General features: G+C 40.2%; 4 protein-coding genes across 6 annotated transcripts in view; 2 read left to right on the top strand and 2 right to left on the bottom strand.

Annotated features, from left to right (window-relative positions):
- Positions 1-6,182, bottom strand: part of reps1 (RALBP1 associated Eps domain containing 1) — a 12,321-nt gene extending 6,139 nt beyond the window's left edge. Inside the window, exons 1-6 of the mRNA XM_008313414.3 lie at positions 5,436-6,182; positions 3,533-3,656; positions 1,601-1,830; positions 930-1,092; positions 719-849; positions 58-255 (exon numbers count right to left, since the gene is read on the bottom strand). Coding sequence (XP_008311636.1) covers positions 58-255; positions 719-849; positions 930-1,092; positions 1,601-1,830; positions 3,533-3,656; positions 5,436-5,588 — 999 coding nt within the window. The 5' untranslated portion in view covers positions 5,589-6,182. The remainder of the gene's footprint in view (positions 1-57; positions 256-718; positions 850-929; positions 1,093-1,600; positions 1,831-3,532; positions 3,657-5,435) is intronic.
- Positions 6,183-6,972: 790 nt separating this feature from the next.
- On the top strand, positions 6,973-11,014 carry abracl (ABRA C-terminal like). The gene is made up of 4 exons (XM_008313409.2): positions 6,973-7,837; positions 7,944-8,199; positions 8,852-8,917; positions 9,033-11,014. The coding sequence occupies exons 3-4, from the start codon at positions 8,857-8,859 to the stop codon at positions 9,215-9,217; spliced, it is 246 nt and encodes an 81-aa protein (XP_008311631.1). The 5' UTR covers positions 6,973-7,837; positions 7,944-8,199; positions 8,852-8,856; the 3' UTR covers positions 9,218-11,014.
- A 716-nt stretch (positions 11,015-11,730) lies between these two features.
- On the top strand, positions 11,731-17,715 carry heca (hdc homolog, cell cycle regulator). 3 transcript variants are annotated; one of them, XM_025056873.1, is made up of 5 exons: positions 11,731-12,270; positions 14,082-15,105; positions 15,730-15,875; positions 16,060-16,214; positions 16,657-17,715. In XM_025056873.1, exons 1-5 carry the CDS (start codon positions 12,096-12,098, stop codon positions 16,819-16,821), a joined length of 1,665 nt encoding a protein of 554 aa, XP_024912641.1. In that variant the 5' UTR covers positions 11,731-12,095; the 3' UTR covers positions 16,822-17,715. The 3 variants fall into 3 exon arrangements, with proteins under 3 accessions (XP_024912641.1, XP_016889265.1, XP_008311632.1); XM_017033776.2 differs by having other exon boundaries at positions 11,732-12,267; positions 15,709-15,875; XM_008313410.3 differs by having other exon boundaries at positions 11,734-12,270; positions 15,709-15,875.
- Positions 13,774-19,558, bottom strand: mtif3 (mitochondrial translational initiation factor 3). The gene is made up of 5 exons (XM_008313413.3): positions 19,431-19,558; positions 18,356-18,800; positions 18,126-18,277; positions 17,778-18,016; positions 13,774-13,929 (listed from the first exon to the last, which is right to left on the bottom strand). The coding sequence occupies exons 2-5, from the start codon at positions 18,795-18,797 to the stop codon at positions 13,926-13,928; spliced, it is 837 nt and encodes a 278-aa protein (XP_008311635.1). The 5' UTR covers positions 18,798-18,800; positions 19,431-19,558; the 3' UTR covers positions 13,774-13,925.
- Positions 19,559-21,502: the final 1,944 nt, after the last annotated feature.

Genomic DNA, 21,502 nt, shown 5'->3' on the forward strand with positions numbered 1-21,502 from the left:
TGCTGAACCTGGAAGAAGAACGGAGAAGTTGAGGTTTTAAAATTAATTCGTTTTACGCTGTGTTTTTTGTTGTTGTTGTTTTTTTTTGTTACCAGGTATAAAGCCGGTGAGGTCTGGCTGGATGGTTTTAAACTGGTTTATATAATACTGTCTTTGCTCATCCGTGATCTTCCACGGATCATCGTAGCCGCTGGACTGTCGCTGGATCTCGTTGTTCGTTGCTGCTGAGGCCACCGTTCGTATCGTTGTGCTTTCCTGCGGAAATCGACAAGAGATTGAAACCAAAACCACGTCTGATCTAAAGGAGATTCTGATGAAGCTGCAGGTTCTTTTGTACTTTCTTTAGAACAGTCACTGTTATTCATTCTAGTAATTAATCATTAGTCATCATAGTAAACATCTTAACATCAGGTTACTAACATTGGAACAGAGGCAACTACATTTGGAATCACTAGAGAAGAAATGAAAGCAAAATAAACTGAACCAACGCCAAGAATATTTGACTGGTTGATACAGTGCTGTAGAATATCGATAGGGTATATTAAATATTGAAAATGTTAATAATATCAGATTCCGCCACCAGGTGGTCACACATTTGAGGGCTACATGAGCAGAGCAGGTTCACTTCTCTTTTGCTTTTACATTAGATTTAGTTCTGATACAGGAGTTTGTGCAGATCAAGAGAATAAAAAAAAAAACATAAATATTATTTCTGCACCTGGACTGATGAGGGATGCATTGTGGGCAGCGTACTGGACGGTGGCGTGTCTGCTGTGAAACTGACCCAACACTCCTGACTGGGAGGAGGTGGCGAGTGGGACGACCACATGCCATCACCAGACACTGGTCCTGGAGGGGAGACAAGTACAGGTAATTAAATAAACAAAACTTTTTTTAAATTTTATTCTTTCTTCCAGGTAGCGCGTTACCCGTCTGTGTTTCTCTGAACTGCGTCCACGCGACTGCAGCTGTTGAAACCACTGGCTGTCGATCCACATTCCCTCCACTGTGCTGCCGCTTGTGTTTCCTCCATGAGGGAGGTGAGGTGGGGGGCGACTGGTGAGGGGAGACCACAGGCGAAGTAGGTTCAGGCTAATCAGGGGAAGAAAACAAATTAAACATTAAAAAACCACAGAGGTGACAAAGTGACAACACTACTTTTCCGTTACCATTAAAGATACTTTGTTCATCCAGAGAACTCAAAATGAAAACAGATAAGAATTAAGGAAAAGGGCTATAAAACTGACAGACAATGTGTTAGTGATAAAAAGAAAATGCTACTGAGCTGAGTGAGAAAAAAAGCGTTATCAGGGGCTGTAGGATGCACACAGGAATGAACACAGGAAATACAGCAGTGTTCTGGGATCAGTGCTCTAATAACTGGAGCTGGAGCAGGAAATGAAAATGCCAGTAGAATAAACCAACAGAGAAACATAAACCTAAACAGTTTATTAAAAATAAACAAAGTATGAGCTTTAATATTCCATGTGCTCTTATTAATTATTCAACATCATGGATGAATTGAATCTATTTGAAAAGGTCAAAGAGAGACTGCTGAGACTGTCCTGCCTGGACTGGTTGGTCAAGTTGAGCTCCTCACCTGTGATTCTATGCTTGTGGCCAGAGGCTGGACGACCTCATGGACAGGAAGTGAAGCAGATGTTGGGGGACCTTTCTTGTTTTGATGTCCCCGGCCCGGTGGTCGAGGTATTACTCCAGTAGCAGACGCTGGGTATAAACCCTGGCCGTCGGGGTCCTGGTACAACGCCGCGTGACGTGCATCTGCCTCGTTCTTCCCAACCACGAACCTGGGCAACGGCAGATCTTTGACTGTTGAAACAGAAATCCATTGAGAGGATTTAAGGGGTAGTTGTAGATTATACTTATTCAAGAACTAAAGACGTTAAAAAACACTCTGGAATGAACTCCAGTGTTTAGAAATCTTAGTAACAAAAGCAGGCTAAAGTTCGGACTTCTGTCCAAGGAAAGTAGGAGATAGGGTTAGATAGGGTTAAATAAAACGTAGAGACAGATTTTATTTTCCTGAATTCATAAGGAAGAAGACAAATAATGAGTTGTAACATTTAAAAAGATGATCTGTTTTCTCTGTGTTTAATTTTCAACAAAAACATCTTCTGAAGTTCCTGTTTTCTTTCTTTCTTTTTTTTGTTTTTACCTTTAATCAAATTTAGAAATATATTCAACAACTTCATGTCGCAATATGCAGCATGTTCCAAAATGTAGCCATCAACAAGTGAGTTTGTGCAGTGGGAAGTCGCTCCAAAGGCAAACAGGAAACACAGTCTTCCAGTTGTACCCTGAAGGCTTGACGTTGCACTTTATTTAGTTAGGACCTGGCAACCAGTTTAAACAGCTCCACTGTCAAACAAAAACAGCAGTGTAGAAAAGGCAGCGACGGAATCGACTGCATTGAATATCCACCATCTCTATCTGAACAAATATCACTTGGGAACAAAAGAAATAATAGAAGGAACAACCAGCAGAGCACTCATCCTGGTTGAAGATGTAGAAAGCAGCCACGTGTTTCTGAATGAACAGCAAACACACGTTTGATGTATGAAAATCAAATATTGTTTTAATCAAAATCTAAGTCATCTGCCACAGCCTTAAGTTTCACAAACCTTGACCTACTTAGAACGTAAGAAGTTATCAGTTCCTAAAATCTGATCAAATCCCCCTGACACAGCAATAAGAGAGAGAGAGATTTAATTTTCACAGAAAAACCTGACAGCACCTGCTGGTGCGCAGTCGTATGTTTTGAAGGATTAAAATCGTTTCTGCTGGTGATTCTGGGATGGAGGGCGGCACTGTGGTTTAGTGATTAGCAATAGTGTATCACAGCCAGGACGTTCAACACAAGGTCTTTGTGTGGAGTTTGCGTGTTGTTTACAGCAGCAGTTTCTCACTCTGACTCTTGTTCTGTTTAAACCCTTAAGTGCTTTGAGCAGAACATGTGAGAAGTGCAGCAGAGGAGTGAACTTTGGATGGAGCTGCAGATTTTGTTCTTTTGTTTGTTTGTTTGTTTTTTTTAGTAAATGAGCATCAACGTACTTGAGCTGCACAAAAAAAACTGACAATTGTTCAGATTAGAAATGTTGCTTGATTTTGAACATGTCTGCAGCGCCCCAATGGTAAAAGATATATAAAAAAATTAAACAGGAAGTCATGTGGTGCTAATTGAAGAAAGAAAATTCATAAAATTACAAATGTGGGCATGTTCTCTATTCTGGAACAAAAAAGAGAAAATATCAGAATTTGAATTAATTTGCCTTAACTGCAGCCTATTAAAATTGCTCCACAAACCCTTCCGGGACCTGCTCCAAAATATGGGGACCACCAATTTGAACAGTGGACGATACAAAGACTTATAGAGTTTGTGACTCTGTTGTTTGTCTCTGTTTTCTGAACCTTTGATAGGCTGCTCATATGTCCAGTGAGAACTGAGACAGGTTCACAACTTTATCTGTGAAACAGAAAGCTGTAGAAATAATGTGAGGATCACTAGACTCACCAGAATTCAGACTCTCCACCCTCAGGGGGAGCCCAGACTGGGCGATGGCGATGAGCTTGAGAGCGATATAGAACTGACTCCTCCCAAAGTGACCAAGGCGAGTGGCTCCACACAGTTCTGTGATCTACACCCACACAAGGACAGGAAGGAAGAGTTAACATTGTCCTTCTTATCCTGAAACACTGATATGAACTGTTATTGACAGAGAATCAAGAACACAGAGAGACAACACATTCAATTTGATGAAGGTTACAGTCAGTGCTACAGAAGCAGATTTCAAATGATTTAAAGGGAAAAAGACCCTGAGGAAGTTATGATGCAGAATGTTTTATAACCCAGAACAGGAAACAGGAAATCAGTTCCAGGAAGCTATTTACGTTTTCTTATTTTTTTTGGTAAGAACTCAATAAGCCTTGAAAAACTCAACTATTACTAATTATATGTAATTTACAAATACAAACATTATAAGGGCCAGCAGCCCTCAAATGACAAGTCCAAAACTGCAATCTCCACAAACCCTCTGAATCTGTGACTCAAATAACATCTTTGTGGACCTTTAATATTTATATTTATGTTTAATACATCCACCGATGCACAAAGGAGGAGGAAAATAATTTTCTGGGGCTGTATATCTTACTTTATAAATCATTGATTTAACTCCTGAAGATCCAGGCTTTCTACACAGACAGTTTGTTTTCCACAGTTAAGTGATTTTCCTCCTGCTGACAATGATCTTATTCTAAGTTGTGTGGTAGATACAACACACCAGTCATTTTTCTCAGCCTGCCACAACACAACATTGTAGCCGCATGAGTCTCACAGCAGCGATCTGTGTAAACGTTTTTTTTTTCTTTAGGGGAAAATAGCCCATGACAACACTGTCTTATTTTAACACCACACTACTGCTCCTGTTGACCTTGACAACGATGCTGACTCACAAACTGCATGTACCGAGGGACCTGGAGTCACCAGAATGAGATCCTGCTCTTTGACTGTGAATACCTCACAGTGGGTCTACAGTGGGCCTGTGGGCTGTTGCACTAGTGCACATCTAGACGTGGTGCCCAGGGTTTCAACATCTAGTTATAATGCATGTAAACAGTTTAAGGTCTTTGTGTCAGTTGTGACGACAGAATTATTCACCAACAACATAGCACTGGTGATGTTCACCTTTCTAAATCCACATGTCCACTACTTGCATTTTATTGTTCAGTGTCTCCACATATGACAATAATTTAACAAAATTACATTGTGTTCTGTAGCACAAAAAAGAGCAGTCTATACCCCCAAGATTCTCAGCCAAATGTTTACAGCTGTTACCAGTCAAGTGACTCCATAACTGCCTCATAAACCAGTCTCAAGCTTGATGATGACAACTTTTATAATTCCACTCCTGTCCTGTGTCCTGTGACCTTGGTTGTACATTTTCAGAATGTCAAATAATTTGCACAGTGGATCGTAGGAATAGAACTGAACATGTTGACAAAGAGGATAGACAGGAAAAAGGGGGAAGAAAGGTGAAACAGGATGTTGCAGTTACCATGCTTTGTTCCTCTTCTGACATATTCACAATCACACATTTGTGAAGCAGACACACCGTCTCCTGCTGGCTGAAGAAAGTGTCAATACGAGAGATATTTTTTCAAACTAATGACAAATGTGTGACTTGTCTGCCCACTCTTTGGCTGAAGCTAACATTAGCCAGCAGAAGAAGGTGTGTCTGTTGCTGCGCAGCACTGTTAGCCAACAATGCTAACCACAGTTACAGTGACTGACAGATGAGCTTTGACAGCATGGGAAGTTTATAAAATGCACATTAACATCCGTGTACTAGGTGACAAGGCAGACTCACAGTTAAATGATAACACAGTGGAAATGTGGCCCTGACAGTCGTTAGCTTTACCTGCAGGACAACTTCGCTGGGGAGCTGGGCCGCCCGGAAAAGGTCAAGAACTCTGCCGTTGGAAGCCACTTTTTTGGTGTTGTCTGTGTCGCAGTAAACGAACAGGTCCGAGTAGTATTTCTGCTCGACATCGCTCAGCGTTAGACTTTCCATCGTAGTACCAGAAGGTGCTGAAAAGCAATCTTAGTTGGCTGTTGGTTTTGAGCCCTTTAGCCAATGGCTGGGGCAGGATCCAAAAAATGGGCGAGACTTCGGGATCCCAACTTAGCAGCTAGCGCAGCTAACGCACAGGTTAGCAGACGGAATAAGATTCAAGTTGCGTTAAATCCCCTTCCTGTCGCCTCTCCAGAAGAGTCAACAGCAGTAAATATTTATCGAGAGAGGCGTTCTTCACTTCACGGTCCAAATAGGAGCGGTTTTCATACAGTTAATCACTTATTTTAACTTGTTGGGCCAAACGGCCAACAGCTGGCTAAGTAGGAGCTAACAGCTACCTTGATTCAAAGTCAGCGGCACTAACGTGAAGCTAACCTGCGAGTTGCTTAAACCCCGTTCCTTTACTGGCTTAATGTCCAGTTACCAAAACTCCTTTTAAACCGCTGTGAGACGAGGTTTGAGCGGTTGACCAGGGATAAATTCCTCTGCGGGGCCGTCAGACGTAAAGTTTCAGGGTCTTTGGGTTCCTTCCTCTAGTAATCAAAGCCGCCATTCCTACTACCAGAGTCAACCCACTCAGGGCTAATACGGGTCTTCTGGTGTGGGTCTTCAAAATAAAAGATTAAATAGCAGGCAGCTTACATTAATATAAGACATTTGTTGGGCGTTAAATAAAACTAAGTCTGCCTACTAAACACAACATAAATATATGTAAACGTAAACGTTTTTACACATAAGAGTTTGGTGGAATGGCATTAATTGGTATAAAAAACATCTATTTACCATTTTTGCAAGATCATAATGTTATTTTAGCCACAACACCTAATTAGTGAAATTTGATCATAATGTTATTTTAGCCACAACACTGAATTAGTGAAATTTATCATCAATGAAAATATCTGTGCAGGGAAAATTAGGATAATTCAACAATATTATTAATAAAGAAGCAAACTATCAGACAATGCAGTTTTGCAACAAAAACTTTGCTCCTGATTTATAACTCTTTAAAGTTGATTATTTGCCAAATACTGCACAGATTGCATCATCAATCATCCAATCAGTATTAACATTTTACTGACTCCACAATTCAGATAAGCTGCGTCAGACCAGACTCACTGAGCCCAGGGCAGTAAAAAAAAATGGACCAAAGACGTATGTTTTATAAAAACAAATCTTGACATGTAATACATGTCGATATAAATGTGCACAACTAATATCCGACACTTGTATGAAAAAATAACAAGGTTATATCAAATTTGTGGTACGACTTGAGTTATACTTTATTTATTTGTCTTGACATGTGTCCATATAAATAAGTCCATCTGCATTAGTCACAAGTAAACAGATGTGAATCACACACATCTAACTGCTGCTATTTTTATGTATTATTTCACAAAAATATTTTGTGCGTAAGCATTAATTTTGAAAGAGTNNATCTCACATTTTCCGGTGTAAATCAGTGCCACTTCGGTCTAACTTGATGTCCAGTGATGTCACGAGTCTGCGGTCCGAGTCAGCGCGAGGCTGCAAAGGCTGGCAAAAACCCGGATGTGCACTTTCAAAATAAATTTCAAACGGGAATTGACACATTAAGGCTCTATGTGTAAAGAATAATATCATAAACCGAATATAAAATTAATTGCGCTCATACCTTACTTGTGCAAATCCCACATGTTTTATTTACTGTTATCTGTGCCCATAGATAATGGAGAAGAACAGAACACAGCAGTATTTTTTAAAAACCGTCTAGTCAAGTAAAGCTTAAATCTAACCATATGTGAGCAATAATGACGTGGTTGTTGAATTTACCATTTTCCACATCCTACCAAATTGCACTGCACGCAAATGTACCATTATGAATTTTGGAAAAGTAAACCAAAAGCTTGTTAATTCAAAAATCTTTCTCCATAATTCAATGTATAGTATAAAATACGGTTACATCTGAATTGCATTTTCTTATTTTATCCCCAACTGTATGTACTGTACATGACGCACACTGACACTGATGCTACAAGTCTGGGGTCACAGTGCGCATATATCTCTATAGAACAGCCATTGAACGAGGGATTCCTGAGTTGATTCATTGCAAAGTGTGAAACATAATTTTTACCTCTGACTGAAAAAGCGCATGAGAGCACTTATCTCGTCTTTGCCATATATGGAGCAGCAGCAACAACAAGGTGTCACAATGAAGTCAGGCGAGCCTTAAATGGCGCCTTCAGGAGCTATTAGAAAATTAGATAAAGGTCGCAAATTCACAAAAAAATCGCAAAGGTTAAAGATGTAGAAAACAGAAAAAATAAAATTGATAAATTTTAAACGTGTGTCATTATATTAGAAAATTAGATAAAGGTCGCAAAATCCTTAAAGTTGAAGAGGTAAAAAACAGAAAAAAATAAAATTGATACATTTTAAACATGTGTCATTGATTTAAAAAGCCAAGTCACTTTGGAAAAGCCTAACGTTTAACGAACAAAAAGTAAATGGAACGTTTTTACAATAGGTATTACTGGATTTTCGAGCGTTCCCTGAATGCAACAACACTGTCCAGCTTAAAGCCGATTCACCATAAAGTCCTGCTTCACTTCAATTCCAACAAGAAACTGAGGTAAATGCATGAGTACAAATTTGTATTTTAGAATGTTTTTTATATCTGGAACTTCCTTGTACATATTTTATCATTTAATTGACCGTAGTAACTACGCGGCTTATAGTATATGAGCAGCAGCAGGTCTTTTGGCTAGAAGCTAACATTACCGGCGAGCTTGGATTTTCTTATGTTTTTTAAATTTCACCGGATATTATTTGTGAAACTTTACAGACGTTTTGGTGTCCATACACATTTGAAAAGCGACGCCACACCAAATAATTTGTCTATCAATAAATATGTATGTTTTATGTGGTGGCTGGCAATCAGAGCTGCTCTATTTCCGCATTTGTAGTCCGCCCTGTTCGTGTTGAGGCTTGATGCGTTTGAGTCACAAGTCTCATAAAATAATTAATTTATTGCAATATGTTAAACTGTATATTTTTCCCACATATGGCAAGATCCTAAGATCTAGAGGTATTGAAAAAATCTTATAAGGAATATAAAATTATTTATATTCCCTTTATTTTAATTAATTGAAAAACATTATATTACACTGTTTTACAATATTGTCTGGCTTAAACAACATCAATTTGAGATTTTTGCTTTCCAATCGTTCTAATCCATTTAGTTGAAGGCATTTTAATAATAAAAAAAAGTTTCTTTATTCTAGGAACAATGAATGTCGCTCACGAGGTCAACATGTTGGTGGAGGAGATTCAGAGACTCGGCACTGAAAGTAAGTCTGTTTTCACCCAAATTTATCCTTGAAAAATATTCCACAATACTTACTTTCTTACTTTAAGAAATTAGTTAATTAATAGAGAACCACCTTCACTGATCAACTCTTACAGATGCTGATGGAAACATCAGTGTGAAGTTTGGAGTCTTGTTTAATGACGATCGCTGTGCCAACATCTTCGAGGCGCTGGTGGGAACATTGAGAGCTGCCAAGAAAAAGAAGATTGTCGATTACAAAGGCGAGTTGCTTTTACAGAACGTCCACGACGACGTAGATATAGTCTTGCTTCAAAAGTAAGACAGATGTGAAGACCCAGAGGCCTTTGGAGCAACTTTGAATCCTCGAAAATTCCAGGTTTCCATAGAATTTTAACAGCTTACTTCAGGGCTTCTGAGCTTCTGTATGTGCTTCGTGTGTGAGGCTCAGAATTCGGATTAAATGACCAAACAGTTGACACAGATTGTCACTGCAAAAATGTATTAGACTGTAATATAGACTGCCCAAAAGTCTCATTTAAATATTCAGCTGAATCAGCTATATCAAGCATTATCAGCTAAAATTTCTACTAGTGTTGTCCTTATTAAATCAACCATGAGTGTATAATGTCACTTTAGCCAAGTTTCCACCACATACTCCCAGAAAATGTCAGTGCCAAGAACCATTATCAAATGTCTTAACAGTTTTTCTTACAGTTGGAGCTCACATTTCCACTGCAGTGAAAGTCTCTTAAAGATTATGCAAATACACATCCTGTGTTTGAGACCAGAAGTTCCATTGATTTCCCCATTTATCCAGGTTTTTATCAGGCTCTCAGAACAGCCTCCGGCAGAGCTGTACATACAGTAGTTCCTGGTACTAGTTGCCTCTATGGAAATGTGCCTTGGAAATGTACTCTTTCAGGAGAGACAGTTTGCACAAATTGAATTCTTGAGTTTTTTTTTACAACATACTGACTTTGTTTTTTTGTTGTATTCAAGACAAAATATGATAACTATCATAACAACACCTGTCATCACTGTAGTAATTTTGAACTCTAGAATAAGACACTGAGGGAATCACAATTTGTGAGTCAAAGCAAATTTCTACTGCAGAACAGACCATGAATGCAACACTCACTGTTGCTGAAAACCTGTGGGGCCTCCAAAAATACTATTACTGAGTGTGTTTCATTTAATGTTTACACAAGCCATGTGTATAAGCATGTGTACTACCTCTTGTGAACTTTTTCAACAAACATCTTTAGAGACCAGTGCTGTTGGAAATGTGAGACCATTTCCATGACAAAACTATACACAAGTGCATTTGCACCTTTTGTAGAGCAAGTGTAAGATTTCTGCACCTTTTTGTACCAACTTTGTATACTGAGGTTGATTACGAGGAACTTGTCATCACCCTGCTACAACAACTCCAGCAGTTGCCTTGGGGCAAGAAATACTTGAAAAAAATGCAAAAGAATAGTACTGTAGGTGCATTTCAGGGGCAGTGTTTTTTTTATTGCAGCCTCATTGTGCAGGGTTATTGATGCCAAATGCAGTGGATGAAATTGTGCAATTTTTCAGGACCAAATTAACACAACTGAGATATTTGAAATTACTGCTGTGGGTCACAGCCTGTGTCCAACTGGAAGCACAGCGTCGTGAATAGACTCATGTAACATTCACACATGCGTTTGTTTGCTTTTTATTACGCAATTCCTTTTTCAGGTGATACACAGGGTGTGTGGGCTCTTTTACATTATCTGCTGTTAAATGTCATTATTTTACATTATAACAGCTGTAACTGTTTTTGCAAGTATATGAATTCATTATCAATTATATAATATAACTGGTGTGTTGTCATGGGCCTAGTAGAGGAAGTTCTACCAATGGAGATAGATATGAAAATATTAAAAAAAAAAACAAGTTTTGGATTAAGACATAAATTTGCTGTGTTTGTCTTTGGGGGATTGAGTTTCACTGAACATGTATTAAAATATGTTTTGAATAGTGTCGAATTCTACATGATTGTGTGTCATTGTTGTCTTTGCACCAGCAATAGCACACTCTAGTGGTTACTCTGAGGAACAGAATGTGAGAATAAAAAAGTGTCCTGTGATTTTATTTTTACTTTTTTTTTTTTTTTTGCAGAACACAAGTACATTTTCAAAAACCACATATTAGCCAGGGGTCTTGAAATGCCTCAAGTGTAAATCACAATTAGTGTGGTGTTATTTGTGTATTTCTGCTGTAGTTTTGTATGGGTGCCCTAATATACTTGCGTTTAACTAATGTGAGACAGCATTTTTCTTTGCACACGTACACGTGTGAGCAGAGAAAATTCATTCATTCAAACAAACACAATTTTAATTCATAAATACCCTTACCATTATTTTTTATTCTGTGGATTATGTGCCTGAATTCAAAATATAAATTGTGTACCTAACTATGTGGTGACAAATTATCAACTATTCAAACAACTCACTATTTAGTAAACCACTAGCAATGACAAAACTGACTTACAATCTCATATCAAGCTAACGTGTTAACCGTCTTAATAGCTAGCAAACAACAACTGAGCTAGCTTACTAACTTAATAAGTAGGTCGTTATGTAATGGTATATTTTAAGTAATTAATGTTTTAACGTTTAATAATTCTTACGCTGTTGTTTGGAAACATATTAAAATTATCCAACTAGGACGACTAAATAAATACATATTTGAGTTTATTTATTTACCATTTACATTAATTTATTTCAGTTTAACTACAACAATTGATTAACCAATAAAGTCTGACCTTTTCCTCAGACCATGAATGCAACGTACATTTCTGACAGCCCGTGGCTGGGGGCGGGGGCATGTGACGTCAGGGGGTGGAAGAAAACAGCAGAGCAGGAATCAAAACAAGCCCCGGACACGCCTTCGCTCTTTAAGGTTAAAGCACTTTCTATTCGCTGGAAGCTAAGTGCTGCTGTCAGAGCCGCGCAGCGAAAACAGCCCGCCGTCCACGAGAAGAAGAAAAAACAACAACAAAAAAACTGAGAAAAACGAAAGAAGAACAACAACGCTACTCAAAAGAGCCACAGCAGATAGCTCACAAATGGAGTCCAGAGAATTATCTGTCAGTGCTGACAGCAGCAGAGGCAGACGCTGCTGTTAGAGGTCGAAAATAAACACTGACACTCAGAATCTGTTTTAAAATGCCCAACCAGAAGAACAACAAGGGGAAGAAAAGCAAACGCACCAACAGCAGCGGAGATGAGCAGGAAAATGGAGCCTGTGCTGCCGCAACAGGAGGCGCGGCCGCAGCAGTGGTGGCGGCGGCGGCGACAGCAGCGGCCGCAGCTGCTGGACCCAGAAACGAGCGCTCAGGTGGTAAGAAAGGAAGCGAACAATGATGAAGTTTGATGGCGTGGTTGTCTTTTTCCTGCCACAGGAAGCTCAACTGTGTTTGTGCGACTACATGACATACGTGCACTGCGACGCTGATCCCCCCCAATCACCCCCCCCTCGTGCGCTTCAGTCCTACCTGAGCGCGAACACTACACCAAATTTCCATATCAGACGTCGGTATTTTAAGGATTCCTAGATTCCTTTGCTTAAATGCGCTATACGATTAAGGCCCTGTATATTGGGACTGTTGTGCTCTCATCGTCTGTGTAAAGTAGATCGTCAGTGACCTTCAACTACACTAAAATCACTGTTTGCGTTAATGCTGTACAGTGCCAAAACAGTGCCACACATTATAGAAGCTGTAGTTTGTTATGTTTTGACCATGCCGAATTGTACGCTAAGCAATTATTTGCGGGGGAAACAATTAAATCACCAGGAATTGGCTTTGTTACTGCATTTTATGCAGTTGATTATTAAAGTGCCAGAACAGTGAATATAATTTGGGACGTGGAAGTTCTCATGTGAAATAAATGATCGCCAACAATAAAAATTAACAATGCTAGTTGTGAAATGTGGTTTAATGATATCTGTGATCTGAAATGACACACACGCAGGGCACTTGGTTTCCATTACATCTACGTTGATAAAGTACTGTCTGTCAGATTCAATGCGCAGACTCTGCCTGTTTCTTTTCCTCACGCCCACCATGTCCAAGTGTTTGGCCGTGGCCTTCTTACTGGAGAGTGATGCACAGATGTGTTACTGCACTGAACTTCAACTTCATCTGACACAGTTACACTGATGCGTACAACATTGAAATACGGCCGTACTGGTTTCATTTACTTGAATACATTTTTACCCATTGATTTAACAGTTTTTTATTTTGAAAATCCACTTAAGTCCACATGTAATCAATGTCTTATCAATAGGTCAATAGGTCAAGGGAAGCATTACTGACTCACTATTATTACCAAAGTATTGTAGACCGGCATTACCCTAAAGAATACCTGTGGCACAACAAGAAATTAAATTTGAATTAATGAATTAATTTATTTCAACACACTGTGTGTGTGTATATATATGTATGTGTATATATATATATTGTGGGTCCTTGCATACATAAAATAAATAATTTTGATTTCTTCCCCCATTTTATTACAGGTCATTTTCCACAGTGGAGATCACAAACAAAAGTTTCAGCATCTAATAATGAGCATCATCTTATTGGCTGCCACTTGAGTAACATGTTTTTTGTATGTCTATTGTGTGTGTGATCTGATTAAACCATACAAACAAACACACACCCTCTGGTCAGTGTGTCAGACTGAACTGTCACTGCTCGTATAGACTGAGCATGTGTATCCACATTGATTCCTGTCCAGACTTGAGAATCAACTTGAATAGAACTGATCACAGACTTGGACCGTCTCTTTGTGTTTCCTAAATTGATCCCGACGAGGCAGAAAGGACATCGAAAACGCTCTCATCTCTCGTTCATCTTCACACTGTGTTCTTGCTTTGTGAGCAGGATGATCTTCAGAGACGAACCCCCACAATGATCCATTATCATGTTCTCATCCATTAGTAGAAATCATGTTGACAAGTTGGTTGGTTGAAATTCAGCTGCACGCCTATTTCTAACTACAGAAAAAGAGAGACATCATTCAGTGATTTCTGTGGATCAACCTCTGTGCTGACCACTGAAAGTGATTCTAAATTAAATCTTTGACATAACCCACTCTGAATTTTAATAATTGGACTAAAAACCGATTCCTTTTCATTTGTTTCCGCAGAGGTCCAGTGTGCGACTCCGCTGGGTTGCAGCCTGGGCCGAGCCATCGACCTGGAGAAGGACGACTACCAGCGTGTGCAGTGTAACAACGAGCTCTGTCCTTACGGCAACTGGATGCACATGCAGTGCTTCTACGAGTGGGAGAGCTCTATCCTCGTCCAGTTCAACTGCATCGGCCGAGCGCGGTCCTGGAACGAGAAGCAGTGCCGGCAGAACATGTGGACCAAAAAGGGCTACGACCTGGCCTTTAGGTTCTGCTCCTGCCGCTGCGGTCAGGGTCATCTGAAGAAAGACACTGACTGGTATCAGGTTAAGCGCATGCAGGATGATCGCAAGAAGAAGCCATCGGAGAGGAGCTCAGGTAGGACCGGGTCCAGTGGAGGAGCTATGGGGTCCGGGGATGGGCCCTTTGAAGAGCCTAAGAAAATGAAGCCACCTGGAGGAGCAGCAGGAGGAGGTAAACCGTCCCACAGGGCGTCCAGTCAGGAGTTACCGCGTAGACAATCAGTGGACCGGCAGAACTCTACAGAGAGAGGAGCCGCAGGAGGAGGATTCCCTCAGAAATCTCCATCCGACTCTCCTGGACAATCTCCTCCTCCCGGTTTCTCCCTTTCCCCGACTGCAGCTTCTGGACCAGGGACAGGAATAAGGAGCTCCCGTCAGCTGGGAGAGTTTTTAAAATCAGCCGTCCACATGGATCCGCAGAGGAAACACCTTCTGTTAGGGGGAGCCCTCAGTAGGGGAGGAGGCAGTTGCTCAGGGGTACCTGGCAGCAGTGGAGGAGGTGATCGAGGTCCTCACTTGGAGCCTGGGGTCCTTCCTCTGCCGCTGTCTTTTGCCCTGCCACTCCACCCCCGCCTCACCTCTGGTAGTATGGGGGATGGCACCCACCCTCACCCAGTTCAGTTCCTGAGGAGGCTGGACCTCTCGGAACTCCTCACCCACATTCCTCGCCACAAGCTCAACACCTACCACGTCCGCATGGAGGACGACGCCCAGGCCGGACAGGGAGAAGAGCTGCGCAGGTAAATCTTTGCTACAATTGACTAACTTTAGGCAATGGTTTTTACTGTGGTAAGTTTTCCATTTTCAAATTTTAGCCATGTTTTTGTCATTAGGTGAAACTATGGGTTTTTAGCCTTTACCTTTAACTTTTTTGTCATCAGCATATGACCATAACCTAGTTCCCTGTGCCCTACTCTTTGGCTGCATTCTACAAAACACTAATCTGGGTTGTAAACTAAAAGCTATTTAAATTACATGGTGTGTAGCTGACAATTACAACATGCACTACAGATGAAAAGAAACTAAAACTGTCTGACCTTTTCTGTCTTCCTCACTGTGACTTCCACTTTAAATTATGATGCTAAGACACTGTGCATTGTTCTAAATTCAGAACAGTGCAGACATTGTCGTTTACATGAAATTTGCCATAAATGTTTTCTTTCTACCTTAAAAAGTGCAACATTAATGTAATTTCAGCGCTAAACTGAAAAGGTAAATTTGGGTGCATTCCCACTATTAAAACCAGTGACATCACACAACACCAATCAGTCAGTACCTAATCACGAATATAGGACAAAAGGGCAATATTTTGTTGTTATTTCCATTGTTTTGTTGTCCTGCAGGTTTATTTTGTCTGCCCTCAGTACCAGCCAGAGAAACGTGGTCAACTGTGCGCTGTGCCACCGTGCACTCCCGGTGTTCGAGCAGTTTCCCCTGGTGGATGGGACTCTGTTTTTAAGCCCCTCGCGCCACGACGAGATTGAGTATGACGTCCCCTGTCACCTCCAAGGTTAGTACCGAAGGATTCACAATAAAATGGGAAGAAAAAAAAATCCCTTGTTTACACTGACGTGTCAATCTGGGGAATCCAGGAGATGTTATGGTGAACAAAGAAGGGACATTTTTCTTTGAATAAAAACTCAGTCTTTGTCCAGTCACTGAAATGATTTCCTGTGTTTTCCTATTCCCTACAGGCAGATTGATGCACTTGTACGCCATCTGCGTAGACTGTTTAGAAGGCGTCCACAAGATCGTCTGCATCAAGTGCAAGTCACGTTGGGATGGGAGCTGGCACCAGCTGGGCACCATGTACACGTACGACATACTGGCTGCTTCGCCGTGTTGCCAGGTACGAGTACTGCACTGAGCTGCGTCTTAAGATTGATGTTCAAATGTTCAGAACATCCTGTTTCTTCAATACCACCAGGTATCGTTTTTGTAGGTGGTTCCTCCTACATGGTACTTGTAATGATATTTTGAGTATTTTCACATGCCACAATATGTCCCCATACACCTGTTTTTCAGGCTGTTTTTTTATATACATTAATACATAAGGCTGTTTACATTGGAGGGAGTGGGGGGGTTGGCTCCAAGTAGCTGACACATGTTTGATAACAGTTGTGATGACGTTGTGAGCAGGTTAAGACAGTAAAAACTTTCTGCTCCCATAGGTTTGCTCTGTAACAGTTCAGGCTCACAAAAATAGTTCAGCCCTCGATTTTTACTCTTAAAAGACACAACATCCCTTAAGTACCGAGCTAACTTCCTGTTTCCTTCTTGTTCCTCCTCAGGCTCGTCTTAACTGTAAGCACTGTGGGAAGCCTGTGGTGGATGTCCGAGTCGGGATGCAGTATTTTTCGGAGTACAGCAACGTCCAGCAGTGTCCTCACTGTGGCAACCTTGACTATCACTTTGTTAAGCCCTTCTCCTCCTTCAAAGTTCTCGAGGCTTATTGACAAATGTTGTTAATGCATGCTAGTTCAGCTGCTTCAGTTCTCATAGGTTATTTTTCTTCCAACAGGTTAGGAAATGTTTTCTTTTCATTTTTTGAGCCATAAGACGGTTTTGTTTTTAAATTCTATTTTTGCCCTTTGTTTCCTACGTATGGGGAAAATATAACTCTAGTTTTAAAGGAGAAACAAAGTTACTGAATAAAAGTTCCAGGACAGTTCGTCTCTGCTGTTAGAGCAAGTGTTGAAGTGTGTAAAGTGACCCTTCAAGTCAGGTGAACACATTGATCTGTGACCAGTGAATGTATCCAGAAGCCAAAAGTTGTTTTTATTTTTTATCAGGATAAAAGAAAATCTTGAATAAATCAGAGGACAATTACAAACCAGAGTGGCTTGAACTTCAGGTTTTTTGTTTTAAATGTATAATGTGTTGGTACTGGACACAGTTGTTGCAGTTGATCGGACATAATTCACGTGAAGTATACTAAAGTATGCTGATAATGTGAACATTGATGATACTGCGACAGCTGGACGCATCCGTGAGCAGGTGAGATGCAATACACACAATTTGTGAACTAACTCGCTTGACTTGTGGGCTGAGGTTTCCTTCCTTTGTTAAAGAAACATTCACAATCAAATGACAACGGCCCTTAACCCTCACTGGTTTTAACTCCTACAGAGTTGGCTCCAAGTGACAAGGTAAAGTCCTCATGATCCTCTCACGAGACAATCCATGCTCTCCCCTGGATCGTTCCAGGCTGGTGGAATGACTACCAGAACAGGGGCGTCCCTGCCTATCTTCAAGATCTTCATGAATACCCAGCTCTCCAGTGAGCACCTCCTGTCCTGCACCTTTTTGCACCCCTGCACTCTCACCCTCTGCTCTCCTTTTTTAATACATGCTGTTCAAAAACACAGTTCGACCTTTAGAAGATGAACTTGACAGTTTTATTTCAACTCACTGCTGTGGAGACTCATCCGTGGCGTCCCCACTGCTGACTGCTTTGTCACTTTTCTCAGTGGTCTTTTCACTGGCAGACTGCGGTGACGACGAGGGATCCTTTCTTTTTAGTGCCATCTCCTTTGCCGAAGGAGGACGTAGGACACACATGGCTGATTTGCCTTCACCTTGCACGGTTGGTTTCGCAACGAATCCAAACATGGTGCCTATCTGTTGCACCATCTGCTCCAATTTTGTGTCCTGGGTAAAGGACAAAAATGTATGACTTGTATTTTTAATAAAGAATTTTATGGGTCATTTAACATATTCAAAAAAGGTCAGTATTTCTTAAAGTAAGTGTCTGGCTCACCAGGTTGTCTTTGGATTCACGGTATCCTGGCCGCAAAGTTATCCGCACATGGTGCTTCTTCTCCAGCCAACCTTCTACTTGTTTCAGCTTAATGCTGAGGTCATGAGATGCAATGCCAGGGGAAAAGGAGAGCCCTTTCACCTGCACAGTAGCTAGGAAGAAAATAGAACAATCCTAAACGGTCAGAAATTGAGCAGAAACCAGTGATGGACATCACAGCACAAGCTTACCTTGCTTTGTTTTTTCTTTGTCTTTTTCTCGCTGTTTCACTTGCTCCTCGTACAGCTGCTTGCCAGTCATCAGCTTGTAAATGGGCGGATCTTTGTTTTCATTGTGCAACACTAGCTTAAGTCCGCGATCATTCATGATTCTGATCACATTTACCCGGTGCATAGTGCCCATATTTTCACCCATCTCATCTATCAACTCAATGTGCTGATATGGAATCTTGCGGCCAACGCTGCTGATTTTGGCAGGAGCTTTGGGTTTCTGTTTTTTCTTCTGTGTTGAAGGAGTCTGTTCTGTGTCAGCTGCTGTGGAGTAAGAAGACCAGCTCCAGGAAGAACTGCATTTAAACATCCATGATGTTGACAGTGTCTGTATGCAAGGGCCAACACCCAACACAGCTCGGGCTCCATGGTTGATCACCAACTTTAAACCAACTGCAGACATATTCTTCACAAAGACAACAGAAGAGATAATGATGTTAACACAACATGACAAGAGTATATATAATTATTCCTAAAAAAGGGGTTTCATAACATTAGTAATGATATTTGAGCATGCTTTTACAGCAAATTACAGCAAAAATCTTCTTAAATAATTTCTAAATAAAAAATAAAAGTTTTAAACTGTTTGAATACTGGAAGATTAACCACATTAAATAATTACGTTAGTTTAGTTCTTTGCTTAAAAACAGTCCGTCACCGCAGCCTCCATTCAAGAAGCAGCGATTTAAAGGTGGTTAAATTGATCGATAACCTTGCAATACAAAGGGAACAGAGCAATGCAGTGTCGGTGTACCGATCTACATTTAAATACTTGTTTAGTAGTAACGATGTGCCCGACTAAAATCAACCCCCCGTTGAATGTAAGATGTGCTGTCTAATGTTTAAATACGTACATAATCACAAATTAGTAAACTTCTCGTTGGGGGTCTTGCGTTGACAGCATTATGGAAAGTATGCTTAATTCCCTACGAACGACCGGAGCTTATTTAACAAATCTCATCGCGAGTGACAATCATTACGTTTGGCGTGTTTGTTCAATGGTACCCTTAAAACAACAGTTTTGTCTTTTACTCACTGTAGGTCATCGTTCTTAATCACTGTGTAGGGTCTCCTTCCGCCATTTTTGTTTGGCTCCGGTTTCATTCAACTTGTTAAAATGCGCGAGTGCCACCTAGGGGACTGGGGTGAAACTCTACGAGCACGTCTAATTCTGTCAGTATCTAAATACGATTCACACTTGACGTCAAGGGGACTGGTGACGTCACGCGTATGTAAAAAAAAATCCGCTGTAAAAACCATATAAGCACAAATGTATATTTGAACTGCACAAACCAGCACAAACGATAGAGCCTAGTTTGGAGAGATTTGAACGTGGAGGGGTGGGGCATGGTGACGTCACCCAGAAAAACAAAACAGTGAAAAATAAAACAGGGATAACGTTACAAACCAAGTGATACAAACGTTTATTTTGACGGCACAAACCATGATGAAGTGTATGTTTGTATAGCCTACTCTGTATGTTACAACAAGTCTTTTCTACTTTTACTACTTCAAAATTTGGTGTTGCTACTAACTCACCACTGTTACTGTTACGGATTATTTACTGCTACGTAGACGTTTCAATTGTCTTCACACACACGGCTCTTGGCATAAAAACTAATTTCAGTCCAAGTATTGAGATCAGTACTTCAGTTATTCTTATCTAAAACAATTAAGTATCACTAAAAAAATCAATAAAATTAAAAGTTAAATAGAAAACAAAATATGCGTCAACGTTTTGCAAAAACTTTCACAATTTTTTGGAATAAAAGGTAAAACTTCTGACTTCTAACCTAGAATTCAGAGGAGGAAAAAAGAAAAAGAAAAAAGACCTCACATCTTAAATGAATTCCATGAGAAAATGAATAAAGTTTTTTTTTCTGATAAATATTCAGCTTCATGTTCATCATCATTTCTCATATGTACTGTTAGGTCACAGTGCCATTTTATTTGGGTAATTTTGCATCTGCAGTTATTTGTTCCAGCTTTTCCAGGAAGAATGAATTTGCAAATCAAATGTTTGGCGTCAGCCGGCTGTAACATCACACAACAAGACTGTTTGGCAAAAAAGAACTTTTGTTCCATTGCTTGTACAGAACCAATGAAAGGTCAGAGGTGTGTCATCCACGTTCTGGTTTGACTAAAGTCTCTCCAGACTTTACATTGTACAGTTGTTTTGCTGCATTATTGAGACCTGACGACGTTGAAGGAAAATGACACCACAATGCTGGATGGTGGTGGTTTTGTTGGGATTTTGGATCTCACCCGTTTGTGAGTAAACATGAATTGTATTAACTTAGCGTCTCAAAACAAACTTTGGATTCTTCTGACCTAAACACACTGTCACTGCATGAATAGAACTTGTTTTTCTTCTGTCTGATTGCAGGTACAAAAAAAGAATGTGAGGTGGATAAGAATATCAAGAAATGTTTAAAAGAAAAATGCAAAGTACTTTTTTACAATGGCAAAGTTGGAATCTATCCCAGTGGTCGTTCGACAGGTGAGTTTCCTGCTACAATAATACCATCAACTGCTAAGTTGTCACAGACAAATATAAAGTAAATATGATCAAACTGTTTTATTTTTCAAAGGACCACAGCAAGGAGGACAAGAATCTAAGAGTAAGGAATCATCAAACTCAGGCCCGGGTGCCAAATCTGGCACACGGTGTAATTATATTTGGCCCCCGAGATCATATCAAATGTGTACTACAGTTGGCCCCTGATTTGTAGTGTTAGTGGTGTATACATTATGTCATAGCACATGCATTTTGGGTTTTTTTTTTGTTGTTGGGTCGTGAGAAAAAGGTTTACATTAAAAAGGAATTGAAAGGCTACAGATAAAGAGACAGAAAAAGAAACAAACACCACCAAATTTAATTCCTCGTGTGATTATAATATTAAGGTGCAGTGGTTAAGGAAGCAGACTTGGGTCTGATCTAGTGTGTCTGTTTTTATGGGTTTTTTTGTGCTCATAATTTACAAATCCAGGAATATTTATATTTATATTAAGTTCCTGCACTGGTCAATTATATGATACCTATATAAACAGTTGAAAGCTTCTACTAAAGTAATGTGTATTGTGTAGTATTTTCTGAACTTCTAATAA

This window comes from Cynoglossus semilaevis, chromosome 7 (genome assembly GCF_000523025.1).
Source record: "Cynoglossus semilaevis isolate Cse_v1.0 chromosome 7, Cse_v1.0, whole genome shotgun sequence".
NCBI classification, from domain to species: domain Eukaryota; kingdom Metazoa; phylum Chordata; class Actinopteri; order Pleuronectiformes; family Cynoglossidae; genus Cynoglossus; species Cynoglossus semilaevis.